Source organism: Megalobrama amblycephala, linkage group LG16 (genome assembly GCF_018812025.1).
Source record: "Megalobrama amblycephala isolate DHTTF-2021 linkage group LG16, ASM1881202v1, whole genome shotgun sequence".
Classification (NCBI taxonomy): Eukaryota; Metazoa; Chordata; class Actinopteri; order Cypriniformes; family Xenocyprididae; genus Megalobrama; species Megalobrama amblycephala.
The window spans coordinates 17,026,189-17,040,161 of record NC_063059.1 but is presented as its reverse complement, the minus strand read 5'-3'; the positions used below and the strand labels follow the sequence as shown (position 1 = coordinate 17,040,161).

Sequence of the window (13,973 nt, the reverse complement as noted above, 5' to 3'; positions counted from 1 at the left end):
GACGATTTGCATCACAGAAATACATTATATTTTAAAGTATATTAAAATAGAAAACCATTATTTGGTTAGAGACTTGAGATTTATTTAAAAAAACATTACTATAGTAATGCGTCCAATCTTTTGACTGGTACTGTAATTTAACATAGGCCTATACAAAATTTTCTTCACATGATGTGCAATAATACGTGCATGCATGAGATCACAAAAATCACATTTTCTGTCAAGAGTGGACATTATATTAACGTATTCCTGCTTTCAGCATGATCACAGAGGGTTTTTTCACATAGCCTACCTGACTGAAAGGGCTCATTATGCGGGTCATTATGCAGGTCATTATGCGGGTCTTTGTCTTCTCAGGTGTGAATCACAGCATTATTCATGAAGATTCACGCCTCCACGAATACTGTGTTTCTTGACAAAAAGTGTCTTACAAAATGTAAATCAATATATTGTTTTATATGAACGAGTACGCAGGATAATTTTTACATAATTTTGAAGCAAAACCTCTAGTCTACAACCTCCAATACCCAGAAGTCTTGTGAACACATATTTTGTATTTATTTTGTGGCCTTATTTCAGTGACTTAAGTTTTTTGTTTTTTCAACAACTACGCATAAACGTTATTCCTTCAAAAATACAAACATGTACATACATGTTCCTCACATATTATGGTAGTCTAGTTCATGCTGAATACAGTGTAATGACACCTTTTCCATTAATATGTTTATGAACAACTGAAAAAAGCACAAATGTCAGGGCATGTCAAAACCTCAGACCCCAGAGGGTTAAGTAAGAGTACTGAACTTTCTTCTCCTGCTTCCTATTCTTCTGCAGTCCAGAACTGCAGAACAGCTAAAAGGTTTGTTTGATCTGTGCCCTCTATTGTACAGGCGTAAATTTGCATTTCCTTTAGCCTGAGGCTTAATTGTTATTAAACAAGCAAGCACAGCCCAGTGAGAAAAAGTAATGCAAAAGTAACATAACACATTACTTTCCATAAAAAGTAACTAAGTAATGCAATTAGTTACTTTTCAATGCAATATTGTAATACATTACTTTTAAAAGTAACTTACTGATTATTACTGATTATTATTATTAGAATATTAGGCTACTTTTATGTTGTTTTTATTAAACTATGAATATTAATTATGTTGCATGCTTAGAAGCTCCAGGAGGTCATGAGGCCACCTCAGCCTAATCAAATTAAAATTCAGTTTTAACCACAGTACAATTTGTAATTTCACCATCCTGCAACCAAAATTATTTGGTACAACAAAATACCAAATCATTGCCATTGTTCCATATTGAAAATATTTGTCCAACCTGCAGTGGCGATGACCACGTGTGGCCCTGTGCCATAGCTTAAAGAGACAATTTTCTTCCCACACAAAATGTCGATCCGCCTGGGCTCAATGGTGCTCTGCGTGTCCCCGAGCCCCAGACAGCCACTGCAGTTTGTTCCCAGTGCAAACACCTGCGGGGACACACAAACACATGAGTTTAAGTATTAATGGTTCTCACATCAGTTTTATATTTAGTTTACTTATATTTCATTATGGACCATGGGCCAAGGCCAGATATACTAAACAGGGTAAATTAACATGAAACTGCAATCTCTTAAAGGGATAGTTCACCCAAAAATGAAAATTTGATGTTTATCTGCTTGCCCCCAGGATTACCATCCAAGATGTAGGTGACTTTGTTTCTTCAATAGAACACAAATGATGATTTTTAACTCCAATCATTGTGGTCTGTCAGTCGTATAATGCATGTCACTGGGAATTCCATCTATAAGAGTCAAAAAAACATGCACAGACAAATCCAAATTAAACCCTGTGGCTCGTGACGACACACTATGTCCTAAACACGAAACGATGTTTTGTGCGATATAAATACTCTAATACACTATTATGTTCGGTTTGAGGTCTCGCGCTCTGACAAACCGATCGTTTCACTTCCGTGTCTTAGACCTATCCAAACGACAAGGAAGTCAATGTGTATTAGAGGTAAAAAATGATATAAATACTGTTCGGTTTCTCGCACGAGCCACATCAATGGGTTACGAGCCACAGGGTTTAATTTGGATTTGTCTATGCAAGTTTTTTTGACTCTTATAGATGAAATTCCCATTGACATCCATTATACGACTGACAGACCACAACGGTTGGAGTTAAAAATCATCATTTGTGTAATGGCGGGGCCGTTGAATATTATTATAATATGCAAAACAGTTACCCAGTCATAGTGGTGGGCATTTACATCAAAGTCTTGAATGCAGCACATCTATCAAAACTGAGCGTTTCAAAAAGAGGATCAAAAACAGGATAGAAAATAGCCTATTACTTCTAAATTAGGATGTTTTTGATGTAAAATTCTTACTAACATTAAGACCTCAAAGAACATCATAACATTTTTTTAAACATGCAGTTCATGGCCTCTTTAAATACTCTACTCCCTTAAATCTTGTTTCTGAAAGAGAAACTCCAAAAAAGGCAGCCACAAAAATAACCGCATCCATGCCTTTTCATCACTAGTTTTTCACTTTGTGTCTTCCAGACTTTAGTTGTTTTAACACCAAAAGAGGTTTTGCGTGGACGCAAGCCGTTAGTAAATCTAGCCTTGTGTGTGTATATTTACATAGCAGATGTGTAATGGACCGGATTGGATGATTGACAGTCAGCCTGTCAATGCTCAACCTGGCTGCTCCTTCTAACATAACTACAATCCTGTTTACACAGCATTCTTAAAAGGCACTTTGTGTTGTCACTTTAGCATTTGATCCCTGCTATTCCTGGGCACCTAACCCCCAATCACTCCCTGGGCACCGCAGCAAAAATGGCTGCCACTGCTCCTGGTGTGTGCGTCTTCAATACTCACTAATGGGTGCATGCACTTGAATGTGTGAAATGCAGAGCACATATTTCGAGTATGGGACACCATACTTGGCCACATGTCATGTCAATATTGTGTTGAAAACACATGAGAGAAAATTTCTCAGGAGTCCCTTTGTTGACCTTTCTTTAAATGGTAAAATAAGTAAATGTAAATGGTACCTTAAGTGCTCTCCTTTTTTTGTTTCTACTCAAATACTTATAAAAACAAAAAAAGGAAAACAGAACTAAAAAAGGAAGTGTCCAGGCTCACGACATTCACCAGAGCTCCTCTCAGGAAGCAAACAAGGCTTGTGTTAGTATTACAGGACTAAATATAGCCTTATTCTATCTGATTATCACCAGCCCAAGATCACTCTGGCTTTGTCTCTGCCTCTTTCCTATCAGCATATGTGTGCAGGCCAGGGCTCAACAAAACATTTTTGTCTGCTGTAGATTAGATTTTTAGTCACCATGACACACATTCATGAACCAACTTTTTTATGTGTCAGAGTATTGCACCAATACTAAAATTCTGTTGATAATTGTTTTTATGTTATGGCATATACAATTCTATACTATACTGTCTAAAAATGTAAATAAAACACTAGAAATAAAATTAGTAAAATTAAGTGAATTTAGGCATTATAATATTATAAGAAAGATGGATGAACTTTTTTAGAACTGCTAAAGATTATATTTACAGTCCCAGCGTTTTTACAGAGATGAAAGTTGAGCGAAAGATGATATAATATTGGCTGATATATGTCCAATATGGATATATAAATATTTATACACTAATGTTCAAAATTTTATGTTTTTGAAAGAAATCTTATGCTCACGATAGCTGCATATATTTGACCAAAAAGACAGTAAGAAGAGTATTATTGTGAATATTATTACAATTTAAAAGTTTCCTATTTGAATATATGTTAAAATGTCATTTATTCCTGTGATCAAAGCTGAATTTTCAGCATCATTACTCCAGTCTTCAGTGTCACATAATATGCTGATTTGCAGCTCAAGAAACATTTCTGATTATTATCAATGATAAAAACAGTTGTGCTGCTTCATATTTTTTGTGATACAATTTTTTTTCAGGATTCTCTGATGAATAGAACTTTAAAAGAACAGCATTTATTTGAAATTATGAAATTTTTGTAACATTATAAATGTCTTTTCACTCACTTTAGATCAATTTAATGCATCCTTTTTCTTTTTAACCCAAACTTTTGAATGTTAGTGTAGATACCAATCAGTACATTAAAAAAAAATTTTTAAAAAATCAGTATGCCTATATAAATCCTTAATTCTGTCAGGAACACTATCGTCAAATATGATAGATAATGCATAGAGTTTGTATTGGTGGTATGGTTCTGTTCTGGGCAAGAACTCCCTGCGCATCCATGCAGCCTAGCATGGATAATAGCAGGGAGAGCAGCAATAAACCCCCTAGGGTAAACAGAACAGGACCAACATGCAGATATCATTAAATGTCATGATTTAACGTACACATATTTTGAGAATTAGTCTGATTCAGGGGAAATAATAAGGCCAATCCTGACTGAAGAGAGGAGGAGCTGGGGATGGAGGAGGGAAATTTGCTCCTGAGAAATGCAATAGCTGCTGATAATACTGAGGAGCTTATATATAGATGCCGTAATAGGCGTCGTATTCCTATAGGTAGACATAAGTCACCTGGGAGTCAACTGATGCAAGCTTGACTGACCTGACCTGCCAGAACTGACGCTAACGCTAGATAATTTATATTTTCATTAATATTACACTTTTTTTTTTTTAAAAAATTAGCAATATAATAGTTATAAATGTACTCTAATTATGTAAAACAATTCACAATACTTCTGATGGTTTGTCATTTTGAAGCTTACTGAAGCATCCTTATTGTTGAGTCCTGATGTGTGTGAGAGCGACAGAGCACGAGCTCCACCCAACCTAATGAACAGCGAGGATCTCTGCTCATTTATGCTTAATCTGTCCATTAAAGGCTTTCAGCATTTCTGCACCTCATCATTGACGGTAACGTAGATGGCCTCATTGGCAGCGCTGCCGAACACACAGGCTTGACGGACGAGCCGCAGCTCCTCAGGGGGCAGGAGGGCGAACACTGGCCACTTTCCCACGTCCAGCATACTATTCTGTAATATAACACATACACTCATGTTAAGAAAGCATCAGCTGCATCTCAACACATAGTTAGCTGCCTAACTAGACAATATTTTTGGGAAACACTTGTTTTGAGACACAGCCTGACATGTTGGATATCTATAATACATGAAATCACTATTTTAAGCACATAAATCATGGTATTCTTTAATAGGGCTGGGCGATATATCGCATGCGATTCTCACGCGCATTTCGTCAGTAAAGCCGGTTCCCTGATTACCGCTAAATCGCCATCACCTGCTTTCAAACGGAGCGCCATTTAACAGACAGAGCCGTAGTTCACTGATAAGCCACGCAATATCACGTTCATATCGCAGATGAATCGCCTTCGATAATGAACGCGATATTTGCGTGGCTTATCAGTGAACTACGGCTCTGTCTGTTAAATGGCGCTTCATTTGAAAGCAGGTGATGGCGATTTAGCGGTAATCAGGGAACCGGCTTTACTGACGAAATGCGCGTGAGAATCGCATGCGATATATCGCCCAGCCCTATTCTTAAAGACAAGGTTTTTCAAACCAGAGGGCCACAGTGTTGGGGGGGTCAGTGGAACAGTTCTGCTTTTTTCTGAGGCAACCAGGTAACTTACTTTTTTAAGTTAAACCAACAATTATTTATTACAGTTTATGTACATTAGAGTTTTATGTTATCATAAGTTGTTAAATTAATGTTTATAGCATTATTTTAGTGACGTGTGTTATCAGGATGGTGTTTAGTATTTGTGTTTATGACACAGTGCACCTTCCATATATTACTTATTATACTTAAATATTTTATTACATACATTACAGTCCAAAAGTTTGCAACCACTAAGATTTTTAATGTTTTTAAAAGAAGTTTCGTCTGCTCACCAAGGCTACATTTATTTAATTAAAAATACAGTAAAAAACAGTAATATTGTGAAATATTATTACAATTTAAAATAACTTTGTACTATTTAAATATATTTGACAAAGTAATTTATTCCTGTGATGCAAAGCTGAATTTTCAGCATCGTTACTCCAGTCTTCAGTGTCACATGATCCTTCAGAAATCATTCTAATATGCTGATTTGCTGCTCAATAAACATTTATGATTATTTTCAATGTTGAAAACAGTTGTGTACTTTTTTTTTCAGGATTCCTTGATAAATAGAAAGTTCAAAAGAACAGCATTTATCTGAAATACAAAGCTTCTGTAGCATTATACACTACTGTTCAAAAGTTTGGGGTCAGTAAGAATTTTTTTTTTTTTTTTTTTTAAAGAAATTAAAGAAATGAATACTTTTATTCAGCAAGGATGCATTAAATCAATCAAAAGTGGCAGTAAAGACATTTATAATGTTACAAAAGATTAGATTTCAGATAAACACTGTTCTTTTGAACTTTCTATTCATCAAATAATCCTGAAAATAAATATTGTACACAAATATTTTGTACAATTGTACACATTAAATGTTTCTTGAGCAGCAGATCAGCATATTAGAATGATTTCTGAAGGATCATGTGACACTGAAGACTGGAGTAATGATGCTGAAAATTCAGCTTTGCCATCACAGGAATAAATTACTTTGTGAAATATATTCAAATAGAAAACAGTTATTTTAAATTGTAATAATATTTCACAATATTACTGTTTTTTACTGTATTTTTAATTAAATAAATGTAGCCTTGGTGAGCAGACGAAACTTCTTTTAAAAACATTAAAAATCTTAGTGGTTCCAAACTTTTGGACTGTACTGTATATTATTATTTTTACACTGCTTTAGAAAAAAGCAGTGTAAAAAAAAGTAAAAAATAATATATCTAATTTTATATAATATATAACTAACAAAATAAATTTGATTAAATTAAAATAAAATAAAAATGTAAATAAAATAAATTGATTAAAATAAATAATTAAAATAACATCTGATTTAAATAGATTATAAATGAATACATTTGATTAAAATGTATTATTTATAATAAATGAATAAAATACAACATACATCTAACAGTTTAGTACTACAGTGAATAAAAAACGCAATTACTAAATATTTTACACATAATATTAATTTTTCACGGTATTAATTGGGTTGTGACCACCTAAAAGATTGAAAAGTCCTGCTTTACAGATACAGTGGAAAGTACAATGTAATTTTCATTGAAAGATAGATGTACCATCAATAAGTGTTTACTACAGTGTTTATGAATATGCAGAAAGGTAGTTCAATGGTGTGCTTGGAAAAAAGTAGCATGGTCCCACAAAAGCACTTAATTGTAAGGGAAATACCAGGACATATGTATATGAACTAAATCTGCATTTTAAATGAAATAATAAAGCAACATTGACTAATATATGGAACATTTTACTGAAGTAACAGTTAGCTCTGAGGCAGGTTAGATGACCTGGCGTAGATTAAAAAGTGCACTGCTAAAAATAAAAAAGAATGTACCCATACAACAACTTCTACACTCCTTTTTATCAAACATCTAGTCAGGGTTAGGATGTATAAATAAATGTTTATGTAAATAAACGCGCGTGTTGTTACTCAGCTGTTAGCTAACAAGCTAACATTTATATTCATTACTCCTCTTTTTACAAAGATGAAAACAGTTCAAAATCTAGCATACACCTCACGCTAAAATGTTATAATACATGGTCTGCAGCTGAATAGCAGTTGTTCTAACATATCTAGAGGTGTTTGAATGGGTTAAGCTGCTAGCGGATGTTAGCCGGCTGGATAGACAGATTGGCGTCATGAAGAAGTGTCAATCCAACTCACCGCGAGGTTTTAAAGTTAAAACTCTCTAAATGTTTACCTTGTGTTAATATAAACTCCAAAGTCTTCATTCCCGGTGTCAAAGGGGTACGTAGATGAGGAAAAGCGGTCAGTTTTGCATGGCTATGAGAGATGAAAACAGAGCTGTGGATGTCTGCAGTCTTCTTCTCTGTTGGCAGTGTGTGTCAGATGGGTGGATTGTAATCTGGATGCGAGCCAAACTTCCCTTATTAAACAAATTACCATGGCAACTACAGTAAAATGGCATGGACAGGAGTGTAAAAAGTTGTCAAAAAAATGTACTTAAATGAAAGTGTAGATAATGAGTTAAAATTTTACTCATTTAAAGGTCCAATCTAGCCAAAAAGCAAACAAGTGAAAGTAATAATAATAATAATAATAATAATAGCCTAATAATAATAAAAAGTACAACTCTAACATTTACCACTTTTTAATGATGTTATGTATTATGATAATGACAGAATCTTAATTTCGGGGTGAACTATCCCTTTAAGTATTGTAATCAAGTAAGTATTTTACACCCCTGAGTATTGGTGCTATTCTAAAACCATAATAAATTGTGGTTAAATGTGAAATATTAATGATATACACAGTGTAAACTATAGACTATTAAGACTCATTGATTATTTGATAAAACCATTGTGGAATAAATACTAGCCTGCCTCTCTCTCTCTCTCTCTCTCTCTCTCTCTCTATATATATATATATATATATATATATATATATATATATATACTTGGCCACAAAAAGGCTATAAAATGACATACTCCAATTGTGACAATGATCTGTCACATGACCGGTCTCAATGATCTGTGAATTGTATCTTTTCTCTGGGGAAAAATTATTTAAAGGGTTAGTTCACCCAAAAATGAAATTTCTGTCATTAAAGGGATAGTTCACCCAAAAATGAAAATTTGATGTTTATCTGTTTACCCCCAGCGCATCCAAGATGTAGGTGACTTTGTTTCTTCAGTAGATCACAAATGATAATTTTTAACTCCAACCGTTGTCGTCTGTCAGTCAAATAATGCTAGTGGATGGGAACTTCTACTATGAGAGTAAATAAAACTTGCATAGACAAGTCCAAATTAAACCCTGCGGCTCGTGACGACACATTGATGTCCTAAGACACGAAACGATCGGTTTGTGCGAGAAACCGAACAGTATTTATATAATTTTTTACCTCTAATACACCACTATGTCCAACTGCGTTCAGCATTTGCTTATTGAGGTCTGATTGCGCTCTGACAACGACAGTGATGTCTAGCACTCGTTGAAGTATAAGCGCGAGACATCACTGCCGTTGTCAGAGCGCGATCAGACCTCACTAAGCGAATGCTGAACGCAGTTGGACATCAATGTGTCGTCACGAGCCGCAGGGTTTAATTTGGATTTGTCTAAGCAAGTTTTATTTACTCTTATAAAAGAAGTTCCCATTGACCCACATTATAAGACTGACAGACGGAAACGGTTGGAGTTAAAAATCATCATTTGTATTCTACTGAAGAAACAAAGTCACCTACATCTTGGATGCGCTGGGGGTAAGCAGATAAACATCAAATTTTCATTTTTGGGTGAACTATCCCTTTAAGTACTCACCCACATTCAACAATTTCTTCTCTACCCTGTCAGACTCGAACGCAGTTGACGCAGTGAACGCAGTTCAGCGATTCCGTGTTTACGTCTGAATGCCGACTCTGTATTGGCCAGCTCTGTTGAATAAAGTTGTTATTTTTGTTTTGTTTTTGCACACAAATAGTATTTTTGTTGCTTTATAACATTAAGGTTGAACCACTGTAGTCACATGGACTAATTTAACAATGTCTTTACTACTTTTTTGAACCTTGAATGATGGTAATTATGTTGCTTTCTATGGGGGATAAAAAAATATTTAAAAAAACTTGTATTTCATAAAAAATGTCTTAATTTTTGTTCCGAAGGTGAACGAAGGTCTTAAGGGTTTGAAACGACATGAGGGTGAGTAATTAATTACAGAAATTTCATTTTTGGGTGAATTACCGCTTTATTTACTTTATTTTAAACAGGACTTTAAGGTTTGTGTTGAAGGGGGTGGATTTACAATCCCCCTTCTTTTGTTATGAATTGGAAATCACAGTTCTCTTAAAACAGTGTATCTATTCTGGTATTTATGTAACCCCTGACCCAGGTCCTACTCGCCCCGCTCTGCGCGGGCCTCGAACCCTGGGTCTCCGGTGTGGGAGTCGGACGCTCTAACGAGGAGGCTAAAGGCTGCAACCTCAAGCGTCAGTCGCTAGAGCATCTCTTGAGATCAGAGGAGTGAGGTTTACTCACACAGCAACTACTAGCTGGCCTCCATTACACTCACCCCCTAAACCTCACTCCCATTCGGGTCACGGCACCAATGTAACCCCTGACCCAGGTCCTACTCGCCCCACTCTGCACGGGCCTCGAACCCAGGTCTCCGGTGTGGGAGTCGGACGCTCTAACGAGGAGGCTAAAGACTGCAACCTCAAGCATCAGTCGCTAGAGCATCTCTTGAGATCAGAGGAGTGAGGTTTACTCACACAGCAACTACTAGCTGGCCTCCGTTACATTTATGTTATAGGCAATGTCTGTATTTGGCTGAGGCTCCATCTGACCCATGTCAGGAATGCAGTAACAGCATTTACTCATTTATCTTGGCTTCCAGAGAATAAAAATGTACTTGTTTTGTAATTAATTCATTTGCTCACACAGCCAAATTAAGCCAGAGTTATATTTTGTAAAAGGAAAAGTGTCCATTTGAACTTCTAATTAATTTTATTCTGCTGTTCTCCTGAGCTGTATGAGACATGTAAAGACATGAAGGTCAATAACGCACTACACGTATATAACGCACAATAACGCACAATAATCCAGCACATATGCATACTTAGTATGTGTAATTCTTTTTAAGATTTATATAGCATAATTTATCAATATATGTTAAACTATGACAGCAAATCATGTGCAGAGGTTTGCGTCAGTGCTATGTGTGGATATAGTTTTAATGTTCCAGTAAAGTCCTGACAGAACTCAGCCTAAAAAGGAAATGTTTTATCTAATTGTGATTGCAGTGTTTGTTTAATATTATTTTTAGAGGCATGTGACCATGCCAAGGAAATAGTCTCCATGAGAATTCAACAGTGATGAATTGTCCCCTTCCGGAATTTACGACTAACCTGTGACCCAACGTGTGTCCAAGATAATGCATTTAAATGAGCTCATTTGCGTAATGAATCGAATACCATGTTCAGATGGTAAAAAGCTAATTGTAGTGTTAACCTCTGTACTGTTAACTCTTAACAGGCTGGTGGTCTGAGGGCCTGGCATAAACAAATTTTGAAGGAGTGGTGCCACTCTGGAAAACAAACAAACATTTTTTGTAGTTATTCAACAACACCTGATGAAATTGTTTTTATTTTCTGACTCCCTCCGGTGGTGCGAGGGAGGAAGTGCGGGAGCCTCACTTGTACCCCTCCCAGTCGTCCAAATACTGGAGTTTTCTGCCCTGGCACCTGGAATTGAGTAGTTCTCGAACTTGATAAACTTCCTTGCCCTTGATCAGGATGGCTGGGTGGCTGTGGGCTTCGACCCCCTCCGACTCTCCCCTCAGACCACCAGGGTTTCAGAAGCGAGACATGAAAAGTGGGAGAAACACGATAGTTAGAAGGCAAGTCAAGCCAAAATGACACTGAAGTAATTTGTTTTGTGATTTTGAAAGGCCCTACATACCTGGGACTGAGTTTTTGCATGGAAGTCTGAGGCGAAGATCCCTTGTGGATAGCTAGACCCACTGACCCACGGTGTATTCAGGACTGGGATGTTGATGACGATTGGCTTGTTCCTCCTGCCTCCTTATGGCGCCTTGCAAATGGGTATGTGCGTGGTTCCAGGTATCCTCACTCCGCTGTAGCCACTCTGTTACGGATGGGAGGTTGGACAGTTCGCCAGACCATGGGAAAAGTGGAGGTTGGTAGCCCAGTACACACTTGAAGGCAGTTAATCCAGTAACAGGTTTCTGTAGGGAATTTTGTGCATATTCGGCCCACATCAGGTATTTGCTCCAATCGGCTTGGTTTTCCTGGCAATAGGTCCTCAGAAATCTCATGAGTTCTTGATTCATGCGTTTGGTTTGACCGTTGGATTCAGGGTGGTAACCAGATGTGAGGCTGACGGTGACATTGAGATGCTTGAAGAAAGCTGCCCATACTTGAGAAGTGAATTGTGGTCCTCGGTCTGAAACAATGTCTTCAGGTAAGCCATAAAAGTGGAAGACATACTCACAAAGAGTCTCTGTGGTTTTGAATGCCGTGGGCAATTGGGTAGTGGAAAGAGTCGATAGGACTTTGAGAAAAGGTCAATGACTGTGAGGATGACTGTGTTACCACGGGACTCAGGGAGATCAGTGATAAAATCGATGGCGATGTGAGACCATGGACATTGTGGAATGGGTAGTGGTTGAAGAAGACCAGCTGGGAGTTGTCGGGATGGTTTGGAAGTATGGCAAGCTGTACAGTTATTGACAAATTGGGTGGTATCTGCAAGCATTGTGGACCACCAGAAACGGTTTTGTAGTAGGTGGAATGTGGCAGTAATACCTGGATGACCAGAACTGGGAACCGGCGTGGACTTGATGCAGGAGCTTGGTGAGTAGAGGAGCAGGAACAAATGTGCCATCTTGGGGACATTCTAGGGGTGGTGAGTTCTGTTCATTGAGGTGTGCGATCTCGGTCATGATATCCCATTGGACTGGAGCGAATAGCAGTTTCTCTGAGAGGATGTGATCCTTCGTGTTAGGCATTTCGATCTCCTCTACTTGCCGGGACAATGCATCAGCCTTGGTATTTTTGCACCCTGGTCGATATGTGACAGTAAACTGGAATCTAATAAAGAACATGGCCCATCTTGCCTGTCTGGGATTTAGTCGTTTGGCTGAACGCAAGTATTCCAGGTTCCTGTGACCGGTGAGAATTGTGAACGGATGTTGCGCTCCCTCCAACCAGTATCGCCACTCCTCTAATGCTGACTTCATAGCCAGCAGCTCATGATTGCCCACATCGTAATTTCTTTCAGGTGCTGATTACTTCCATGAGAAGAACGTACAGGGAAACATTTTGGCAGGATTCCTGTGGTGTTGTGAGAGGATGGCCCCGATGCCAGTGCTGGATGCGTCGTCTTCCACGATGAAGGGGAGTTCTGGGTCTGGATGGCGGAGAATGGGAGCAGAGGTGAACCGTTCCTTGAGGTCCTGAAAGGCCTGTAGAGATTCATGGGACCAGATGAGACGTGAGGATATGCGTTTGGTCATGGCAGTTAACGGAGCAGCAGTGCCACTGAAGTTCCTAATGAACCACTTGTAGAAGTTGGCGAACCCCAGGAAATGCTGTAGTTCCTTTAGTGTGCGTGGTTGAGGCCAATCCAGCACCGCCTTTACTTTGCCCTCGTCCATAGCCACTCCCTCGTGACTCATTATGTAGCCCAAGAATGAAGTGGATGTACGATGGAACTCACATTTTTCGGCTTTGGCGTAGAGTTGGTGGTGGATCAGGCATTGTAGTACACTGTAAATTCAAATAGTATTCCTTACTATAAAAAAACTAGTATGTTTACTTGATTTTAACCAAAATGTTGACTTTACTACAAATTTGTAATTGTTGCTGAAATTTTAGAACAGATAGTTCCCATAACTAATGTAATTTGAGTAAAATTACAAAAAATTTTCAAGACATCCCTCCACACAGTGCAGAATCACACAGACTGAGGATTCAGCATTATGTTTGCAGAGTGGATCTACTTCGGGGAAAAAAAGTAAAAGCTATTCTTGCTGTCTATTAATGGCTTGTTTACTCAGAAAACTAAGTTAAGATCAATTAGTTTGATGTTGATTTTCCTAAAAAGTTTTTTTTTTTTTTTTACTTACCATGATGGTGATTCATGTTCCCTTTGGTTGGGCACTTGGAACGTTGTTAAAGGTCCCGTTCTTCGTGATCCCATGTTTCAAACTTTAGTTAATGTGTAATGCTGTTGTTAGAGTATAAATAAAATCTGTAAAATTTTAAAGCTCAAAGTTCAATGCCAAGCGAGATATTTTATTTAACAGAAGTCACCTACATCGAACGGCCAGTTTGGACTACATCCCTCTACTTCCTTCTTTA

At 37.5% G+C, this 13,973-nt stretch overlaps 2 protein-coding genes across 4 annotated transcripts in view; both read right to left on the bottom strand.

Moving 5' to 3' along the window:
- The window catches only part of rcbtb2 (regulator of chromosome condensation (RCC1) and BTB (POZ) domain containing protein 2), a 51,722-nt gene extending 43,708 nt beyond the window's left edge, over positions 1-8,014 (bottom strand). For 2 of the 3 annotated variants that reach the window (XM_048159875.1, XM_048159877.1), the window contains exons 1-3: positions 7,835-8,014; positions 4,895-5,026; positions 1,324-1,474 (exon numbers count right to left, since the gene is read on the bottom strand). In XM_048159875.1, coding sequence (XP_048015832.1) covers positions 1,324-1,474; positions 4,895-5,020 — 277 coding nt within the window. In that variant the 5' untranslated portion in view covers positions 5,021-5,026; positions 7,835-8,014. Of the gene's footprint in view, positions 1-1,323; positions 1,475-4,759; positions 5,027-7,834 lie in introns of those variants that run through there. The other variant, XM_048159876.1, reaches the window with a different exon arrangement.
- Positions 8,015-10,607: 2,593 nt separating this feature from the next.
- On the bottom strand, positions 10,608-13,878 carry LOC125249258 (uncharacterized mitochondrial protein AtMg00860-like). The gene is made up of 2 exons (XM_048161508.1): positions 13,739-13,878; positions 10,608-13,379 (listed from the first exon to the last, which is right to left on the bottom strand). Exons 1-2 carry the CDS (start codon positions 13,810-13,812, stop codon positions 12,899-12,901), a joined length of 555 nt encoding a protein of 184 aa, XP_048017465.1. The 5' UTR covers positions 13,813-13,878; the 3' UTR covers positions 10,608-12,898.
- Positions 13,879-13,973: the final 95 nt, after the last annotated feature.

Excerpts from the sequence above, each read along its gene's own strand:
- LOC125249258 (XM_048161508.1), bottom strand. The coding sequence starts at position 13,812 with ATGGGATCACGAAGAACGGGACCTTTAACAACGTTCCAAGTGCCCAAC. Across the intron at positions 13,380-13,738 it reads GAACATGAATCACCATCATG|TGTACTACAATGCCTGATCC; the intron begins GTAAGTAAAAAA and ends TTGAATTTACAG.